At 41.7% G+C, this 20,169-nt stretch overlaps 2 protein-coding genes across 2 annotated transcripts; both read right to left on the reverse strand.

Moving 5' to 3' along the window:
- Positions 1 to 4,365: 4,365 nt before the first annotated feature.
- Positions 4,366 to 13,973, reverse strand: LOC129099822 (histone-lysine N-methyltransferase SUV39H1-like). The gene is made up of 6 exons (XM_054609212.1): positions 13,925 to 13,973; positions 13,281 to 13,426; positions 9,364 to 10,023; positions 7,504 to 7,650; positions 6,966 to 7,095; positions 4,366 to 6,189 (listed from the first exon to the last, which is right to left on the reverse strand). The coding sequence occupies exons 1-6, from the start codon at positions 13,941 to 13,943 to the stop codon at positions 6,056 to 6,058; spliced, it is 1,236 nt and encodes a 411-aa protein (XP_054465187.1). The 5' UTR covers positions 13,944 to 13,973; the 3' UTR covers positions 4,366 to 6,055.
- Positions 13,974 to 14,912: 939 nt separating this feature from the next.
- si:dkey-16n15.6 (organic solute transporter subunit alpha) lies at positions 14,913 to 19,192 on the reverse strand. The gene is made up of 7 exons (XM_054609995.1): positions 19,126 to 19,192; positions 18,249 to 18,400; positions 18,040 to 18,113; positions 17,625 to 17,780; positions 17,232 to 17,343; positions 16,345 to 16,597; positions 14,913 to 15,334 (listed from the first exon to the last, which is right to left on the reverse strand). Exons 1-7 carry the CDS (start codon positions 19,190 to 19,192, stop codon positions 14,913 to 14,915), a joined length of 1,236 nt encoding a protein of 411 aa, XP_054465970.1.
- Positions 19,193 to 20,169: the final 977 nt, after the last annotated feature.

Consider the following 20,169-nt stretch of genomic DNA (forward strand, 5'->3'; position numbering starts at 1 on the left):
CAGCACTGACAGGACCAATCACCAAGCTGAGTCATGACCCTCTTCCTCTCATACCAATCTCAGACCAGATTCACCCCATGATTTTTGTCTTTTGTTCCTAATAAACATGAAAGTAACCAATCTCTATGACAAAACTGACTGAAGAGATTATACTATATTACAACAACAGGAATGTCAGTGAGTGATTAGAACTTGTGAAGCATTATGATACTGCAGTCATTAAGACATGTGTTGGGATTATTGTTATAGCATAATTCATATTAATGAGTCCTTATCACTATGAATATACAGTCTTATAAGCAGATAATAAGAATGTTTATAAAGGGTTACAGACATGGGCTTCATAGAAAGTGTTCCCAAAAAGTAATTTTGCCTCTCAGAACACGGGAGTTGCTGGTCTACCGCTGCCTTGAGCAGTTTGTTTGTTGGTTTTATTGTGTGACTTTGTTTTAAGGGTTAAGTTCAGATTTCCCCTAGTTACACAATAGAACATCAAACCTACCAATCGAGGCAGCAGTAGACCAGCAACTCTCCTGTGTTCTCTGAGGTAAAATGTCTGTTTCACAGGAGTCTTGAGACTTTGAAGGGAGCATACTGAACTGTAGCTGTTTCCCGACAGAAAGGAGTGTCTCACAGCGAAGTAAATAGGTGAAAATATTCTGAATAAAGCGTACACTTAAACTGATGTTGATTGTTTTAGGTGTCAATACATCATGGCACTACATTACTTTGCTCCTGTGCTGGTTCTCCTGTCTGTTTCTCCAAACTCCATCCACTATTGTAACACACTGAGTATGGAGGAGTAGCTACCACACTTCTCAACAATTGTCTTGGTTCGGATTTCCGAGCCTTCATGTTGTTGTACACTATAGTGAATGATTTGAATATGTTCATTTCACACAATGCGATTGGTTGATGCCTTATTCAACGTGAGAAAGTTCTGAAAAACAGCCGTTCTGGAAAAAAACGACGTTGCCTTTTTTGCCACTTCACGTTCTATGTGAAAGCTTCATGACATAAACAACTGTTTATAAAAACATATTGATGCAGTCTGAATAAGGTGCCAGAACGCATTAAAAAAGCATAAATATAGAGCTTGTTTATTTAAAAAAAAATTGGGGGACCCCCCTACAGAGGGGCCAAGCCCATAATGTCCCCATATTCTATGAACGCCCCTGATGGTTAGAGAGGTATCACTGAACAGGGAAAAATGCAAATTAGGAGGTCTGTAACTCCTATAACTGAAATGCAGTAAGTGCTTGCTTTGAGATTTTGAGATTGGGAGTGTTCTCAAAAGGAGCATGCAACTGTCTGACACAATTATATTTAGTAAAGGACATGTTTCTACAGCCGAACATCTAAAATCATCTACCTCCCCATGTAAACCTCAAACTAACAAACCTATCGTGTAGTTGTTAAACAAATGTATATCATTTTTTTGAATTATGCAAGAATGATCATTGTCAGAATGTTTTGGTGACTTGGAGCAGAACATCAGCTACTGTTCTAAGGAGAACTCACTGTATGACTCTGCAGTTAGAAAAGTTTAATAGGTCAGTGTTCTATACAGACCACTGTTTGCCTTCTGTACTGGACATTTGTGGAGCCTTAAGTTAGTAGTTGGTATTTTATATACATTTTCCTTATTGCTTCTTTTTTACGACTAATTAAACATTACAAGTTTGTGTCAGTTGGTTTCATTTGAAAGCCTCCAGTGAAAAGGCTGTCACTTTGTTTGGATGTTTGAGCTTCACTGTGCAGAATGACTGAAGTGCAGAGTTTGTTTTCACGTCCATCTTCTGAAGAGGGAGCGTTTCTTTATGCTCCCCTTTAGTCTCGGTTTAAAACCCTGGCGCGGCTGCAGCAGGATTCAACTCTACCTTGAAGCCGAACGAGGAATGTGTGATTTGAAACCTTGAAACTTCCAATGCACTGGATTGAGACGGCGAGGTCATTTAAAGAATGTTTCTATCTAGATGACTGTGATGGAGAAACTAATGATGCATTGTCATGTAACTTTGGAAAGAAAAAAGGAAGTAGAACATGAAGCACGTTTTGGGGTGGATGCTGAACCTACATTAGTAAGTGTGCTTGAATGTAGGAGCTTGGTTTGTGCTCAAACTCATATTAGCCCCATTTAAAAAGGGTTGGTGGAATGATGATTTACCTTCTTTTAATTAATTTGTCACATACTGAAATGATTTTAACGGTTTCATCCAGCTCCAGTATGGAGAAATCTGTCATCCTTGTCTGGGTATGCGTTTCATTTTTCAATCAATTGTATTGTAGATAATGTGTAGCAGAAGTAGTTCACGTATTTCTCTGATATGAAGCAGAAGGACGAGGGGATGGTTATAACAGAGTACTGTATCAGACGACAAGAGAAATAGAACCAACCGTTGTGCTGGAGGAAGTGAAACTCTAACATGTTCTGTATAATGTGTCTGACAGCTTTAGCAGGTCAGAAGCTCCATCTAGTGGTAAAAAGTGTATAACATACTTTGAAAGTGAACTAAACCCTTCGATATGGAGCTACAACAGTGACAGTACAGGTGCATCTCAATAAATTAGAATATCATGGAAAAGTTCGTTTATTTCGATAATTCAATTCAAAAAGTGAAACTCATATATTATATAGATATTCATTACACACAGAGTGAAATATTTCAAGCGTTTATTTCTTTTAATTTTGATGATTATGGCTTACAGCTAATGAAAACCCAAAATTCAGTATCTCAGAAAATTAGAATATTACATAAGACCAATAATACAAAGGATTTTTAACACAGAAATGTCAGCCTACTGAAAAGTCTGTTCATATATATATGCACTCAATACTTGGTCGGGGCTCCTTTTGCATGAATTACTGCATCAATGCGGCGTGGCATGGAGGCGATCAGCCTGTGGCACTGCTGAGGTGTTATGGAAGCCCAGGTTGCTTTGATAGCGGCCTTCAGCTCGTCTGCATTGTTGGGTCTGGTGTCTCTCATCTTCCTCTTGACAATACCCAATAGATTCTCTATGGGGATCAGGTCAAGCGAGTTTGCTGGCCAATCAAGCACAGTGATACCACGGTCATTAAACCAGGTATTGGTACTTTTGGCAGTGTGGGCAGGTGCCAAGTCCTGCTGGAAAATGAAATCAGCATCTCCATAAAGCTTGTCAGCGGAAGGAAGCATGAAGTGCTCTAAAATTTCCTGGTAGACGGCTGCGTTGACTTTGGACTTGATAAAACACAGTGGACCAACACCAGCAGATGACATGGCTCCCCAAATCATCACTGACTGTGGAAACTTCAAGCAACTTGGATTCTGTGCCTCTCCACTCTTCCTCCAGACTCTGGGATCTTGATTTCCAAATGAAATGCAAAATTTACTTTCATCTGAAAAGAGGACTTTGGACCACTGAGCAACAGTCCAGTCCTTTTTCTCCTTAGCCCAGGTAAGACGCTTCTGACGTTGTCTCTGGTTCAGGAGTGGCTTGACAAGAGGAATGCCACAGTTGTAGCCCATGTCCTGGATACGTCTGTGCGTGGTGGCTCTTGATGACTCCAGCCTCAGTCCACTCCTTGTGAATCTCCCCCAAATTCTTGAATGGCCGTTGCTTCACAATCCTCTCAAGGCTGCAGTTATCCCTGTTGCTTGTGCACCTTTTTCTACCACACTGTTTCCTTCCACTCAACTTTCTATGAATATGCTTGGATACAGCACTCTGTGAGCAGCCAGCATCTTTAGCAATGACCTTTTGTGGCTTACCCTCCTTGTGGAGGGTGTCAATGACTGTCTTCTGGACAACTGTCAAGTCAGCAGTCTTCCCCATGATTGTGTAGCCTACTGAACCAGCCTTAGAGACCATTTAAAGGTTCAGGAAACCTTTGCAGGTGTTTTGAGTTAATTAGCTGATTAGAGTGGGACATCTTGTGTCTACAATATTTAACTTTTTCACAATATTCTAATTTTCTGAGATACTGAATTTTGGGTTTTCATTAGCTGTAAGCCATAATCATCCAAATTAAAAGAAATAAACGCTTGAAATATTTCACTCTGTGTGTAATGAATCTATATAATATATGAGTTTCAATTTTTGAATTGAATTATCGAAATAAACAAACTTTTCCATGATATTCTAATTTATTGAGATGCACCTGTAAGCTTTGGCACTTACTAAAAACACAGGCACTAAAGGGTTATTTCTATGTAATATCTAAATCACGCTCTCCTCACCTCCTCCCCTACATGCAAAAACACAAAGAAAAAAAAAACTGTCATGAAGACTGTAACATGAAGAAAAGAGCTAAAGATCATGTAAAATAAAATAAAAAAACACATCGGAATAGAAAAAATAAATTTATTTTTAAAACCGGTTACTTTTTAGGTAGGACTTTTTCGGTGACAAAACTTTATCACAGATCTTGCTCCATATTCTACATGTAAAAAAAAAAATAAAAAAAAAAATAAAAATACAATAAAAACATGAAAGCATCAGCTATCTCAATTCCATTTATTTACATTGTTTTTGTTCTCCACCTTTAAAAAGTCATGCACTGAAGTACTAATCACTGCAGCATTTAAATAAAAACACCTTAAAAAGACTCACCTACTAGCCACAGAACAGACACTGTACAGTCACAGGAGTGAATAGAAAACGGAATTATGATCCCTCTCTTTACCATTGCTTCACCATAATCACCAATACAATTTTTCCAACCCTTTTCCCTGGTGGCCATACATATAGATTCACCTGCTGAGTTCTAAGGCACTGAGCCTCTCATTACCAGTTCTGATGGGAACGAATGGTGAAATACAGTGTGTGTGTGGTGATGACAAACTGCGGTACAAGAACCACAGCATGTTCAATTTGTATGAGCAAGATCGAGCAGTGGCCCTTTATCTCTGCCTGCCTCTCGGAACCATTATTATAGTAGGGTGGTGAGTGCTAGCCCTGAGCCTCATGTGACCATTCGATCATTTCAGTAGATTGAATTAACTAAGCACAAAGGAGTCATGCGAGCAGTCTGAGAATGACTGATTAAATGTCCTCTGAGCGGTCTAGAACTCCACATTAAAACTATGCAGTTGTTCAAAAATATAATTTCGGTATATTCAAACTATGATCCAATTTCATACTTTTGTACATCATGTCTGCTAGTTATGGCATTGCATTCACCGAGTCAAAAACTGAGATCTGTGAGCACAAAAAGTTCCCCAAGAGGTGAAGGGAGACGAGCTGTCAGAAGACTAGACGGGTTGGAAACAATCCAACAGCGAATCCCTGATTAGTTAAACCTCTTTCTGTAAAGGTCCAACTGGACGTGAGAATCTAGTGATATACGGCTACCCACTCCTCGTTGTGCAGCACACTACAGTAAGCACAATAGGTCAAGCTGAAGCAGGAAGTGGGTCTGTAAACTGGAATGGATTTTACCGTTCATCTTCATTTTCTTCATCAAAATGAGTTTGACTAACCTGGAGTTTGGTCTCAGACCTGCTCGTGTTTATTCATCCATCCGACTCTTGAAGTGATGTGGTTGCGCACCCAGATCTCAGCTACCGCACTCACAATGCTTGAACAATGTTTTTCATTTGTAGAAATGGCGGTAAAATAAAACCTAAGCCGTAATAAACTGGAAATATAATTTAACAGTGATGAAAAGGCTTGGGCAAATAGCCGTGTGATGTTATTTAAGAATACAGTTCTAGAGCACAGAGGAAGCTACCACAGAAACTGTTTTACTCAAAAGTGAGTGTCTGATCATTCTTGCAGTGCACTCTGTAGGGGTGGCTGATATACATGCTCACTGAGCTATCTGTATAGGTTCCACTGATGCAGCCCTCCACTCACTGGAAACAAAGAGGCTCTTGATCTGTTCAAGTAAATCAGAGATTTGAAAATCTAGATTGTGGTTTTCATCTAGGAAGGGTTCGTCATGTTCACATATTTAAATTAATGGTGAATTTCAGCTTTCATAAACAAAAAGAAAATTAAAAATGAATATACAAATCTGTACAATTTCGTCCATCTTGACATAGATGACCGCGTTCCCAGCAGTCCTTTGTCAGAACAGGTATTTCCGACACGAGTCCGATCCACACCGACACTCCACTCGAATCCTCTTCTTGGGGGAGCTGGGGAGCCCCGCTACACTGAAACTGGAGTCCATTTTGGTGCTTTCTGTGTCCACTGGATCAACTGGAAACAAACAGAAGGTTAATTTCAAAAGCCAGCAAATTAACTTTGCCTCAACACGACCCCTTTACAAATGCATCTCCCCATATAGATGGCTGGCATCAGAACCCGTCCGCTGTTGGCGGAGAAGCCTCTGGGGCTAAGGGGCTCCATTTGTTCTGGTGTAGTCAGCGGATATGCAGGCCAAGACTTCCTGTTACATGCGCTGCTCATTGTGTACCGTCTGATTTGTCTTCAGATGAGAGACTGGAGTTAAGAGTGTCTAATGCAAAAAGCGTTCTGTCAGCACCTTAACTTGTAATACCAGTGCCACTTCTTCTGTTGTTGGAATGTAACTCAGTACACTTAGACACGTTTTTACTTGACTACAAATTTAAGTATTTCCATTTTAAGCAGCTTTCTACTTCTCCTCGACTACATCTCAAGAGGTGAATGTTGCTTTGCTTTTCATCCCCTTAATTTTCAGAAAACAATATGATCCACCCACCACAGTCTCTACTAGCACCACCCCCAGGCTGAGGCAACAAAACACAGTAGAGTTGTGTTCAGTAGAGGAAGGATCATATTCTGGTCGGCTTTATTTTAGCAAAAAATGATTAAAATATGCCCTGACCAGTCCAGATACTGATCCTGTGGATCAACTCGGCTCGTCTCTATTCAGCTGCTTTGTTGGTGGTGAGAGCTGCTTGTGGGAGCAGTAAGAGGAGTTTGATTTCATTACTGTATGCGTGTGCTCAGTCACCCGAATGCTGATTACAGAACACGACCAAGACACTTACTTTGCATCTTGTAGTCAAAGGTGAGCTCCTCTCCTGCCCGAATAGCCCGTGTTGAAAATAAAGCGATTCTTGGGAGCCTCTCATCAATGTTGTCGATGAACACATTAAATACCTGCAGGTTGGGGTTACACTGCAAAAACAACACAACTTGTGTCAGGAGCTTCTCAGACTCTGCTTTAAAAATGATGCTATGCTAATAAAATAAAATAAAAAAAAACAGCATATTTCCAAAGTGTTGTGCTGAGGAAAGGAAGAGCTATGCACACACTGCAAGTTACATGATCAACAAGTCACAACTATTTCACATATAAAATACTCTCCAATATGATTTATCCACATATAAATAGTCAGAAACCGAAAAAAGGGGGAGTTCCGGCCTTGACTTGACTTCTATTATCTTAATTATTAATTATTGACTGTGTCTCATAAAAACTAATATAATGACAGGCCATGCTGTAAAGCTTTGAGAGTGTGTGTTCTCTCCACCAAGCTGCCTGCAGTCCAGTATACAGTATATTCTGTGTTTGGAGACACTCACGCTGTGGTTCACAAAGTGGGAGATGTTGCCCTGGTGAGCTGCATCCACTGTATACACGTCCTCCACATAGTCCAGGTCAAACAGGTATGTGGAGCCCTGGCGGTCGTACACATGACCCCTCCTCTCTGCTTCATCCGTTGTGATGATCTGAAGGAAATGAAGCATGACACGGAACAAGAGCCACAGTCAGTTCTGGATACAACACAAAAATAAGCGTTATTAATTTTTTATTTTTTTTAAAGTCTTAAATAAATCACTCCAGATATTAAAGGAGAACACATTAAAAGGTCCACCTTGGAAGTTCAGTCCACCTTAAATGAACATGAGCCAGAATTGTCGCTAACTTTTGGGCTGTAAATTTCTGGTGACCTCTTGAATACCTATGTTGAATACACTTCCTGGGACTAATAAAGGATTATCTTATCTTATCTTATCACCCTTCACTTTAATCAGCAGGTGTCAATAAAGACACAAGGGGTTCAGTTGTACTTAACTCCACACTGTCGTGTCACTACTGGTTGCACTAAACTCAAGAGGGAGACGGTCAAAATGACAAACTTGAGGCTTCAAAACGGCAGTCAAGAAACCAATGGGGTGCCTTCACGGTGACTACGTCATTCTATGGTCAAATAAACTGTTCACACACTGCTCTGCTACGTTCACACTGAGAACCTTGCAGCTAAACTTCATACTTTGCATAACTGCAGTTGGCGAAAATTGATTATCATCTTGCATCTTGTAAAACAAATGTCATCTGGGGCGACCCGGTCCATCGTATTAAACGGCTAACTTGACTGTTTGCTAGCGGCTAGCGAGCAGTGCAATTGTAGTAGGTGTTTGTTGGGTTTAAGGTTGTAGAGGTGTGAACACAAAGCATGCGATTGTTTATTCATCCTCCCGATCAAACAGCATGAGTGAGGGAGGGGTGTGTGTGTGGAGGCCAACAGTGCTCAGCAGCTCCTCAGCTCCATAGATTTATTCTTTGCAAAACATCCAGGAACTGTTTGTAGTTTCCAGAAGTGGGGTTTAACCGCTACTATAACTTGTTGGACTTTTTACCTCTATTCAGTCTAACAACTTCCTTTTCATTTTGTTTCCTACCTACTCCTGTCACACATTCCATAATGTTTTATGTAGTTAGGTACTTGGCCAAGGCCGATGATGCCAATTCCAAAATGTTTTGTATCCTCAAGCTTTAAAATCGATTTACATTGTTAGATTTGTATCTGGTTTGAGTAAATATTAAGATAATATGGTATGCAAAGACACTACTAAAAATACTAAAAATGTTCACATTTCAGCTCATGCCTTGGTATTAGAGACATCCTATCCCTTTGGACAGGATTTGGTCAGACTCCCTTCACCCCAGCATGAACAAAACTCTCAAGTTCAAATACAGTTTTTACTGCTGAAATGCAGACAAAGTGATCAAGCAGCTTATCACCATCGGTCCTGTAATATCAATCACTTTAACTGCTGGCGACTGTTTATTTGGTGCACTCTGCCGTGTCTCATCCATGATAACAAAGCACGATGGGAAATGTTTTTGACATAGCAGAAGCAAACAAAAGAAGGGCTACAGTACAGTACAGTACAGTATATAGCAATCCATCAATAAAAGAGGATTGGCTTTGGACTGTGGTGGTCATCAAAGAAAACAGTTCTACTTTAAAATGACATCGAGTCTAAATTAAACACACATTTCAGCAGATAGCTGCTGTTGTGTGGACATAAAGGTATTTTGTGGTCTTTGTTTGGTTACTGGAGATGTATTTTCCATGATTAGAAAGCTGCATTATGCTAAATAGTGAAACACGACAGGACAGCATGACTACAAACTTGTTCTTGATCAGGTCTTACCTCTCCTACGTACTCCATGATGAACGTGTTCTTCTTTATGTGCTGCAGCGTACGGACGCCCCATCCGCGGCCGTTCTCCGTCTTAAAGATGACCAGGTCGAACTGGATGCCCTTCTGCACCACTCGGTTAGGACAGTCGGGGCTACAGCTGCATCGGGAGTTACACTCGTATATGGGCTGTCCCGCCCGGACCCGGACCTGCCCCCTGTGATTGTAGGCCATGCGGTGCAGGGAGGCCCCGGGGCAGCAGCCATTTATGGGCTCCTCCAAACAGTTCTTACAATCACAGCCCACAGCCATCTCATCCAACACGATGCCCTGGCCCACTTTGTAGTTGTTGATGTATGTGAAGTTCTTTGGGGGGCCCTCGAGGTCCACTTCGTTTATGACATAAATGCGACCTGGGTGGTTGCGTGTCTGGTTCAGATGGGCCTCCCAGTGCTGCAGACACTTACGGACTTTGGCTTTTTGGACGAGGAATGAGGCAACTTCCTTATCCAGTTTTTTAGGGGTGCCGCGTCTCTTGTGGCGCCTCAGCTCCTTATCCAGGTCCAGGTGGAACTGCTTCATCAGTTTGGCGCATTTGAGGTTCCTCTTAGGTTCCCAGGTGTTATCAGACTCTGGGAAGCCTTTCCACTTTACCAGGTAGAACTCCTCCTCCTGAAACATAAGAACTTCAATTAAGGGCAAAGATCGGATTCTTTCTCTCTTCTAATGTATGGATCCTTCTCTGCATCAGCACAGACAACAGATGGTAATGGTTCGACAACTCACAGCCCTAAAACAGCACGCCATGTTTAACATACGACTACATTTAATTCTAACTATTCCTGTCAGACAGAATCTTTGTTTTTTCACGATCTAATAAATTCTATTTCGGCCCTCTCAGGTGCATTGTTGATTCAGTTTTCTCCAGATACTCTTTATCTGCCTGTCTGTCCTCTGTGAGGGTGAAGGCTTACCAATTTCAAATGCGTCTATGGTGTGGCCCTAAACCTTAAATGCACTTATCTCTCGGTGCCTGCTGAAAGTCTCCACCCTTAACACGCAGATAAATTCATTTTCTTAGTGAAAAGCTTTCAGATAAAGCACTACTTGCGTAGTTGAGGTTTCCCGCTACAATGCCTGTGTGTTTCATACCAAGATGTACACACACAAACAAAGGGTTGATAAAAAAAAAAAAAAAAAAAAAAGAGTTGCTGAAAAACACATCAGGTGAGATGACGTTAAGTTAGCTAGCTAGCAAGCCAAGGTAAGGGCCATGCTGGTGTAGGTGACGTACATTGTGCGAGACGAGAGATGTACAGTGGGGCAAAAAAGTATTTAGTCAGCCACCAATTGTGCAAGTTCTCCCACTTAAAAAGATGAGAGATGCCTGTAATTTTCATCATAGGTACACTTCAACTATGAGAGACAGAATGGGGGGAAAGAATCCAGGAAATCACATTGTAGGATTTTTAATGAATTAATTGGTAAATTCCTCGGTAAAATAAGTATTTGGTCACCTACAAACAAGCAAGATTTCTGGCTCTCACAGACCTGTAACTTCTTCTTTAAGAGGCTCCTCTGTCCTCCACTCGTTACCTGTATTAATGGCACCTGTTTGAACTTGTTATCAGTATAAAAGACACCTGTCCACAACCTCAAACAGTCACACTCCAAACTCCACTATGGCCAAGACCAAAGAGCTGTCAAAGGACACCAGAAACAAAATTGTAGACCTGCACCAGGCTGGGAAGACTGAATCTGCAATAGGTAAGCAGCTTGGTGTGAAGAAATCAACTGTGGGAGCAATTATTAGAAAATGGAAGACATACAAGACCACTGATAATCTCCCTCGATCTGGGGCTCCACGCAAGATCTCACCCCGTGGGGCCAAAATGATCACAAGAACGGTGAACAAAAATCCCAGAACCACACGGGGGACCTAGTGAATGACCTGCAGAGAGCTGGGACCAAAGTGACAAAGGCTACCATCAGTAACACACTACGCCGCCAGGGACTCAAATCCTGCAGTGCCAGACGTGTCCCCCTGCTTAAGCCAGTACATGTCCAGGCCCGTCTGAAGTTTGCTAGAGAGCATTTGGATGATCCAGAAGAGGATTGGGAGAATGTCATATGGTCAGATGAAACCAAAATAGAACTTTTTGGTAAAAACTCAACTCGTCGTGTTTGGAGGAGAAAGAATGCCGAGTTGCATCCAAAGAACACCATACCTACTGTGAAGCATGGGGGTGGAAACATCATGCTTTGGGGCTGTTTTTCTGCAAGGGGACCAGGACGACTGATCCGTGTAAAGGAAAGAATGAATGGGGCCATGTATCGTGAGATTTTGAGTGAAAACCTCCTTCCATCAGGAAGGGCATTGAAGATGAAACGTGGCTGGGTCTTTCAGCATGACAATGATCCCAAACACACCGCCCGGGCAACGAAGGAGTGGCTTCGTAAGAAGCATTTCAAGGTCCTGGAGTGGCCTAGCCAGTCTCCAGATCTCAACCCCATAGAAAATCTGTGGAGGGAGTTGAAAGTCCGTGTTGCCCAGCGACAGCCCCAAAACATCACTGCTCTAGAGGAGATCTGCATGGAGGAATGGGCCAAAATACCAGCAACAGTGTGTGAAAAGCTTGTGAAGACTTACAGAAAACGTTTGACCTCTGTCATTGCCAACAAAGGGTATATAACAAAGTATTGAGATGAACTTTTGTTATTGACCAAATACTTATTTTCCACCATAATTTGCAAATATATTCTTTAAAAATCAGACAATGTGATTTTCAGGATTTTTTTCTCATTTTGTCTCATAGTTGAAGTGTACCTATGATGAAAATTACAGGCCTCTCATCTTTTTTAGTGGGAGAACTTGCACAATTGGTGGCTGACTAAATACTTTTTTGCCCCACTGTAGTTCCCTGATCGATCTCATACAAAACTTAACGATTCCACAACAAATCTATGACAAACATTATGTGTGTATTCATTCATGGCACAAATCAAACACGATCAAAAAATATTCCTCTTTCGCTGTTCACTACTATACATATATTTTTCAAAATAAGGTTCCATGGGGGACACCTGAAGGGGCAGAAAAAGAGATTTGATTTCGGCTCCTGCAGTCCGCATGTCCAAGTGTCCGGTGTGTGAGTGTGTGTGTGAATGATCACATGTAGTGCACAGCGCTTTGAATGGTGGGAAGACTAAAAATGTAGAAATGTCAATGTTTTATAATGCTGATCGTTTACAAGACATCTTTGCATGTTAACTTTCCCATAGGTAGTTTAGGTAATATTTGCTGTGTTAGTAGTATTAGCGTTAGAATTATTAAAGAAGGAAACTCAAATCTAAATTTGTTACATCTGTGATTTGTTACTTATTAGTTTAAGTCTTTTTTTTTATTGTGGTCTATAAAAGAGAAGAAATGTGTGCATGCCTGAATGTGCACAGTTTTCTTAATGTGATCATATTTGGTGTACACAATTTTTGTCTTTTGTGCGCCCCGTAAACTTTTGGTATGATCACACGCCGTTTCATAAAACGAGGACCAAGAACGTGGAAGTGATAGCTTGTCTCCAGGTACACAGTTCACTACGGAGCAAACAACAGATGCATTAATAAGGAAACGGGAAAGAACACATGGAGTGGAGGAGTTCACCAGCCACGGCCTAACTTCTGCAGTATACGGTGGTTATTGCTGTTAACAATAGCACAGTAAAGGGTGATAACCAGTTGCTACATTTATGTTATTATCTAGATCCACTGTACAACAGCTTTATCAACAAAACAAAAAAAGGAACACTTGTGGCCTGGAGAATTCAGACTGTCCAGAACACAATTGTATAGTGTACAGCTATGTTATGCTTACTCCCCCAACACAGGAAATGGTCAGTACACAGTCACGTGTTTGAACACTGAGAGTTTACCTTGGTCCTCTTGTAGTCGCAGAGGAACTCCACATCGAACTCGTTGACGTTGGCTCTCTTCACCCCAAGCTGCTGACAGTAGAGCCCGTCTCTGCGACACAGGGCTTCCAGCTCGTCCCAGGACATCTTCCAAGGCACGCTGCAATCTGACACAAGCAACTGCCTTTAACTAGCAGCTACAATGCACTGCGGCTGCACAGAGCTCCACCTAAAAACTGCACCTGTTCATTGCTGAACTGCAAAAGCAATATATCACATGCATGTTGACGTTGTCTGGATGCACGAGCCCTTTGTCTCAATTAAAAAAAGCTTATTTTCAATTTGATAACTCCGCCTTTTTTCTTTACCGCCAAACAGCAGTAACATCAGTGGGGATGGTACCGTAAGTCAGACACGTATGACTCACGGTACCGTTAAATATCTGCCCGTTACACATATATACCATTCAGACATTTACGTGGCGTGCATGGCGCGTGAAACTCGACAGTTCAGCCCAACTCAACGCAACCTACCCAGCCTGCCCCTAAAGTACAAGTCAACAAACGACGTAAGAGAAAAGGGTTATGCTCGTACATGACCAAGTAACAAAAAGTAAACAAACGTATAATGGAGTTTAAAAATCATATGTAGTCCTCATGAGTTACCTTTCAAATATTCCGCCATGTTTCCACACAGCCGCCAAAAATAGGAGAAACCACATTGGTGGAGGAGGATCCTGCTACGCGAGCAGCCCGGAGCGGCTGCTGATTGGTGGAGCGTCGAAGGACAGCCCTCTCATTGGTTGAGATGTAAGTCAGGAGGGTCGGCCGAAAGAGGCGTCTTACGGAGATACTGCTAGTTCAATTCACCAAGTCGTTACGGCGTCCTGCCTGTGGTTGTTTGTTGTTAAAGAGGAAGCATGGGGCCGGCTTTGGCGGGCTATATATAATAAACATAACTATACAACATACCACAGTTCCTCCTCTCCATTACAACAAAGAGAGAAGTCACAACCAGTGAACAGCCCAATGGGTCGTTCAAATCCTGCATCCGGTTTGAACGGGTCCCTTTTAAATTCCACAATACCGTCACACTGTCAACAAACACGGCCACGCTAAGCCTACGTTCACATGGAAACGCGAAGCTTAAAGTGACCATCCACAGTGAGATGCTAAAATAATACAAAAATGGCAATGCCAGCTGGGATGAGCTACCCTTATGAAGAATAAGCCTTATGATGATGGGTGGATGATGAAATTGGCTGTATTCAATATACATAAGCAGAGCCAACCTCATTTTGTTAGTGCACTGACACAAGGCATCATTTAACTGAAAGATATAATGTAACATCTCTCTTTTCTGTATTGGTTTTATGTGATTTACACATCAGACATGTATGCTGGAGCACAAAAAACAAAGTTTTTAATTTCACTTAGACTTTAAATAGAACAAGTGCACACATTGTGTATGCCTGCGGGAACATGAGCCAGTTCATTTGGTAGACACTTTCATCCGAAGCTATAACTGAGGTACTATATCCAAGCCACAGTAGATCAGGAGAAGCAATGCCCCACACAGACCCCCGTCAGAACCTCCATCTTCAGTGGTTGAGCGTAAACCTTTTTAGTCTGTTATTAGAGACTCCATAGTTGGTCAAACCACAGTGACATCGTTAGAGTCCCGATAGTTAATATCAGCCCTGACAGTAATGTGGGTCAGATCTACACCCGGTTCCTCTGCAGACCTGGGTTCCACTGGTTCTCTCCTGCCTGGCTGCTGACCTCTGGCCTGAGGGAAGGGGAAACCATCCAGAGGTGCATGCTCTATCCTGCACAGGGTGTCCTCACTGTCACTGCTGTAACTGGCGTTGGAGGCGCTGACGAGGCAGCGGCTGAGCAAGCCGGGCCTGTGATGTGTCATCTGATCGTCGTCTGTTTGAACAGCCTTTTCCATCTGATGGACTCTGACGGGCCCCTCCACATCCTCCACCACGCTCAGCTCCACCTTACGGAAAGTGTGGCGGGCATACAGGCCGATACAGAACATCTCCACAATCACACAGTAGTGGTAGATCACTGAGGGTGGACAGAGAACACAATGTCTTCAATGATGACATGGTTTATCACAGAGGAAACAGCGACGTGCTTCATTGCCTTCTTTTCAACTTGTCTGTCAAAATAGCTATTTCGGTTTTCATTAAAGGTTTTACATTTGTAATTATATGAGGGCAGGCAACAGAATTATGTCTATAAGCTTTGGTGACATTTTCCAAGGGGTTTGTAAAGAAATTAGTCATCATATAGAAAATTTTGAATTGAAGTATTTGTCTGACCTTCTCTATTTCCCTTGTTGTGCCCCTCTATAAAGCTGAAGCTCCTACTTCATTCAGTGATTTAGCTTTCCAAGAGTAAAGAGAAGATCTAAAAAGTACTAAACTCCTGCATAGTCATGAAGGTACGCAATAACCCCCATTTCTGTAGAGGTTCGCTTGAACATGTGGTCTTGAGCAGCCCCAAATGTATGAATGCAGCCACTGTATTTGTTGATAAACGTGTCACCTCAGCCATGCATGCATGCATCTATATGAATATGTATTTGTGTATGATCTGTTATATATATTTATATATTTTTGATATGATATAGTAAATGTTCAATAGACTCGTAAAGGGCCTTTCTAGTCTTCCGATTACTCAATGCGCTTTACACTACATGTCATTATTAACACACTTCATCAACACTCATCGGGACTAAACTATTTCCTGTCTGACACATGGACATAGACGAGGATCAAACCGCCGATCTTCCAAAGGACACCAGTCTCCTGGTTGGTAGTCCTGTGTTTGTTTGATCCGTCCATCATAAATCGTCTTTCTCACATTTTACACGACCTCACTTGCTCTAAACATATCATATTCATGTGTATGCCTATAATTTGCAGTCAGTACAGATTACAAGGCGTAACATGACTTGCAAAGAGCAGGATTGGCGTTGTTATTGCACACTAAATCACTTATAGATCTGGTGTCATTCATTCGTCAGACCGGGCTGAGAGAACATGATATGAGACGGATGTGCTGTGACTTACACTGGGACCTGGTCAGGACAGAGAAGGGTGGTGTGCAGGGGATAACCTCCAGAGCACCCATGGTCTCCAAGATGCCGCTCTGCAGGCCACACAGCACCAACACCACAATGACGCAGATGAACTTGGCTCTCAGCCCATAGCCATGTAGAGCACTCTTAGTGGCTTTGTAGAAGAGAAGGTGGCCATAGAAGGACACGAAGGTGGACACACATATGATACCGTTCACATACAGGTTGGGGTTAACTGAATCCACCTGGGGAACAAGAAGGAGGTTGTCATCCATTTTTATCCTTTTACTTATTTTACTGATCTAGCTATTTAGAGCAGGGCCTGCTTAAGAGTATACAAGTAGATGATTTCAATTTTTGTCAGTTTGAATTAAAGGAACGTACACTGTGAGATGATCTGAAAAGCGAATTCATTTGAAGCAAACTGAGGCTATCGGTCTCATTTATTGAATGCTGTTTGTCAGTTTCCATCTCAACAACTCTAAAGCCTTCTTATCCTGTCAATAGTCAAAATCCATCACGAATGAAGAGCTGTGGTTTATACCATATGACACATGCTTTAAACGTTAAGTTAGCATCTGGATTCCAATGCTAACATTTGCTGTTTTGACAATGTTTTAAAACAGTCTAATATAGGCTCAGTGAGGGGAAACATATCAAATGTCCTATTGAGGTAAAGCACTGAATATAAACCTACTGTGATAAAAAAAAAGAAGGGAAAAACTATGATGATACTCAACTGCGTTTAACCAGAGCATAGAAGAAAAAGACCATCCATACTATAAAATACAGTTCATTACACCCCCACAGAATACAGCTCGACTACTTCAGGCTGGCTGGGATAATAAGTACACATCGAGGTCTGAATAAATGACTCACATCACCATAGTCATACTGCTCATCTGTCCACAGGACCAGAGTGACAAAGAACAAGATGCTGCGGACAACACAGAGCTGCAGCACAGCCGCCATCATCCAGCCACGGCTGCTGCTACACACAAGAGCTTTATGTCAAATCACGTTGTTTACAGACAACATTTCATACAATCACTTGAAACTGTTAAATACATGTATGCTTGTCAATGCACTTTATTGTGATATTGTCAATATTTATATCCATAAACACAGAGCTGCCATCATCTGGAATCTCTCTTAAGATGCCGTACCTGCGATAGCCACTAGATGTTGGCTGTAAATAAAAACTCTTTGACTCAATTAAAATCTAATTAAAAAAAAAACCAGATTGGATGCAGGTGTTTGTCTGGTGTGTACCTGCTGATGGCCACCATCGGGAGACAGCAGCAGCAGCAGCAGGGGAAAGGATCTGGAGATACCTGCTGACTAGACAGAGCCGCCAGCATACGAGCTTTCCCTCCAAAGAAGTCTGTGATCAGTCCCATGAACTTCAGCAGGGTGATGGAGTGGTATCTGCACAGACATACACATTCAGACATGAGCAGCATTGTACAGAGATGTGTGACAGCATCCTCATGCTTGTTTAAATTAGGATTCATAACATGATTTACTTTCCTGTCCTAAGGTGCTCACTGTGTATGTATGTGTGTGTGGGGGGTTCTTGTTGTTTTGGCTTTGTGTGAGCTCACCAATACAAATACCTATCAACGATTATGAAATGGCAATCAAATCTTGCAATTGAATCTATGAATCTCAAGACTTGTAAACTCACAGTGAGGCAAGGAAATTACACAGCGATGAAGAGCGTGGAACATACAGCGCTATGAGGGAGGTCAAGGCAAATACCTAAGATATAAAGAACATTGAAATGTTGAGATGCCATGCAGGTGCACTGTGGACTTAGCCCTGAATGTTTACAACATCTGGCTCCGCCCCTGTCAGAGGAGGAGCTATGTATGGGAATGAGGAGATTAATGTTACCGGGTACATTCCTAATATCCACAGGTAGAGCCGTTTTCGTCTGGACGAGGCAATGTGGCGCAGGAAGAAGCCCACCTCCTCCAGAAACACCCCCAGTGAAATGACAGCCAGGCCGGCTGGGATGAGGAAGAGCCACAGCTCATCTTTAATGGCTGACAGAAGACATAGTCACAAAGTGTGATGATTGAAGACACACTAAACTCTCAACACAGCAACACTCCTATAGCACAGAAATGCAGTGCAGATCTATTGCCTCCACACAGTTCTCAACATGGGGACTGCTAAGACTGCAGCTAGTGTGAAGACAACAGGGGACGTATATATATATATGTTCCATATATATGTTCTAGATATGTAAAAAAATAGGGGAAATACAACAAAAATGCTCGTTCCTGTTCTTTATCATTTGACCACATGTTCATGTCACATCTTATGTGGTCTCTCACTGTGCACCCGATAGAAACGCTCAGCAAGCCTTATCCGTACCCTTTACTTTTACCCAATTTACAGTTCATTGTGCTATATGTCAATGTTTTAAATTATCTGTTCACTCAATATGCTCATCAGCTGTTTCAATATAGATTTTGAGCTGCTTTTGCAGAAGTAGAGGCTTTACAATATATTTAAGGTTTCATTTCTGGCAAGCTGTGTAAAAGCATTTGTGAGTGAGTTGTTGAATGATCCATACTTTTTGTATTGGGTAGGCTTATATGTAAAGAAGATGCAAGCATTTTAGATATGTGTTCATTTTCTGCACATATTGTGAAATCAACATGAGTTGTGTTAATGGTACAGACCACAACAGACAGGTGTGGTGCTGATCTTCTTTAGAGTTGTTAGCGATTGTCAGAGACTGAAAGTAGAGCCCTTTACTTACCACTGAAGATCTGTGATGACAGAGGGATCTCAGGCCCAATCCAGCTACAGTTGGCCCATCTTCCCATTCTCTATATAATGCTTCTCTACACTCTGTCCACTTGTCACACGACAAACACATAGATAGGCAAATGGATCACAATCAGCTACAAAAACCTGCTTTAGATGAATGGACTAGAGAATGACACAGAACCAGGCTAACCTTTTATCTCTCCTGTTGTTTCCGTGTTGACCGGAACGTTTCCTGTCTGACTGGAGACATTAATGATTGACTAGATACAGGTAAGTGAATAGGGGGGATCCAAGTCCAATATTGCAAGAGGCTGGATGTTCATCTAAGAAGAATTTTTTTTTAACCTGTATAGGTCAGTTAAAGCCCCACTAATCACTTAAAAACAGAGCTTCCTTTATCAGGCGGTCACAAGCAACACAAATAAATGATAATGTTGCTCTGTAACGGCTGGATGTGCAAATAGGCAACTGTTAAGATATGCAAATTTGCTCGGCTGATTCAGATTTTCTTTCTAAGAACTGTAATTGACAGAAAGGCTCCAGAATAACTTTTTAAACCACCGTCCCGATTGTAAAACAAACAATTCAAATTATTAGTTATTGTATTTTAATTTAAAAACTTGCTTTGATTGTTATTAAGTCATTCAGCTCATAATTCCCCCCTTTAAGATCTCGTGTATATTGCCGTGAAAACATCTCCTTTAAACTAAGTTACAAGATTACATTTGAACATATTGTGATATCGTTACAGTTCAGTATGGTCCGGCTAGCACAACATTAGCACCTCACACTGCAAAGAACTCCCACAGAACTACAGCGAGGGTCCCATTTGAAAGTGACTCATTACCATTTACTCTGGGACTAGGATGTTCCCGGCCCGGCCAAGATATCACAGCCCAACATTTTCTTGACAACAAAAAGCTGATGATTCTGATGATCAGTCTCTGGTCCATGGTCCACTGTTCACCGAAACAGTGTTCCCTAGAGCTGTAGCATGTTAACTACATACACCATTATGTAGTTTCCCTCCACC

Source organism: Anoplopoma fimbria, chromosome 12 (genome assembly GCF_027596085.1).
Source record: "Anoplopoma fimbria isolate UVic2021 breed Golden Eagle Sablefish chromosome 12, Afim_UVic_2022, whole genome shotgun sequence".
Classification (NCBI taxonomy): domain Eukaryota; kingdom Metazoa; phylum Chordata; class Actinopteri; order Perciformes; family Anoplopomatidae; genus Anoplopoma; species Anoplopoma fimbria.

Excerpts from the sequence above, each read along its gene's own strand:
- LOC129099822 (XM_054609212.1), bottom strand. Across the intron at positions 7,651-9,363 it reads TCATGGAGTACGTAGGAGAG|ATCATCACAACGGATGAAGC; the intron begins GTAAGACCTGAT and ends CATTTCCTTCAG. Across the intron at positions 7,096-7,503 it reads CCCACTTTGTGAACCACAGC|TGTAACCCCAACCTGCAGGT; the intron begins GTGAGTGTCTCC and ends TTGTTTTTGCAG.
- si:dkey-16n15.6 (XM_054609995.1), bottom strand. The coding sequence starts at position 19,192 with ATGGGAAGATGGGCCAACTGTAGCTGGATTGGGCCTGAGATCCCTCTG. Across the intron at positions 18,114-18,248 it reads GGATATTAGGAATGTACCCG|GTATTTGCCTTGACCTCCCT; the intron begins GTAACATTAATC and ends TTTATATCTTAG. Across the intron at positions 15,335-16,344 it reads TGTCCTGACCAGGTCCCAGT|TGATCTACCACTACTGTGTG; the intron begins GTAAGTCACAGC and ends GTCCACCCTCAG.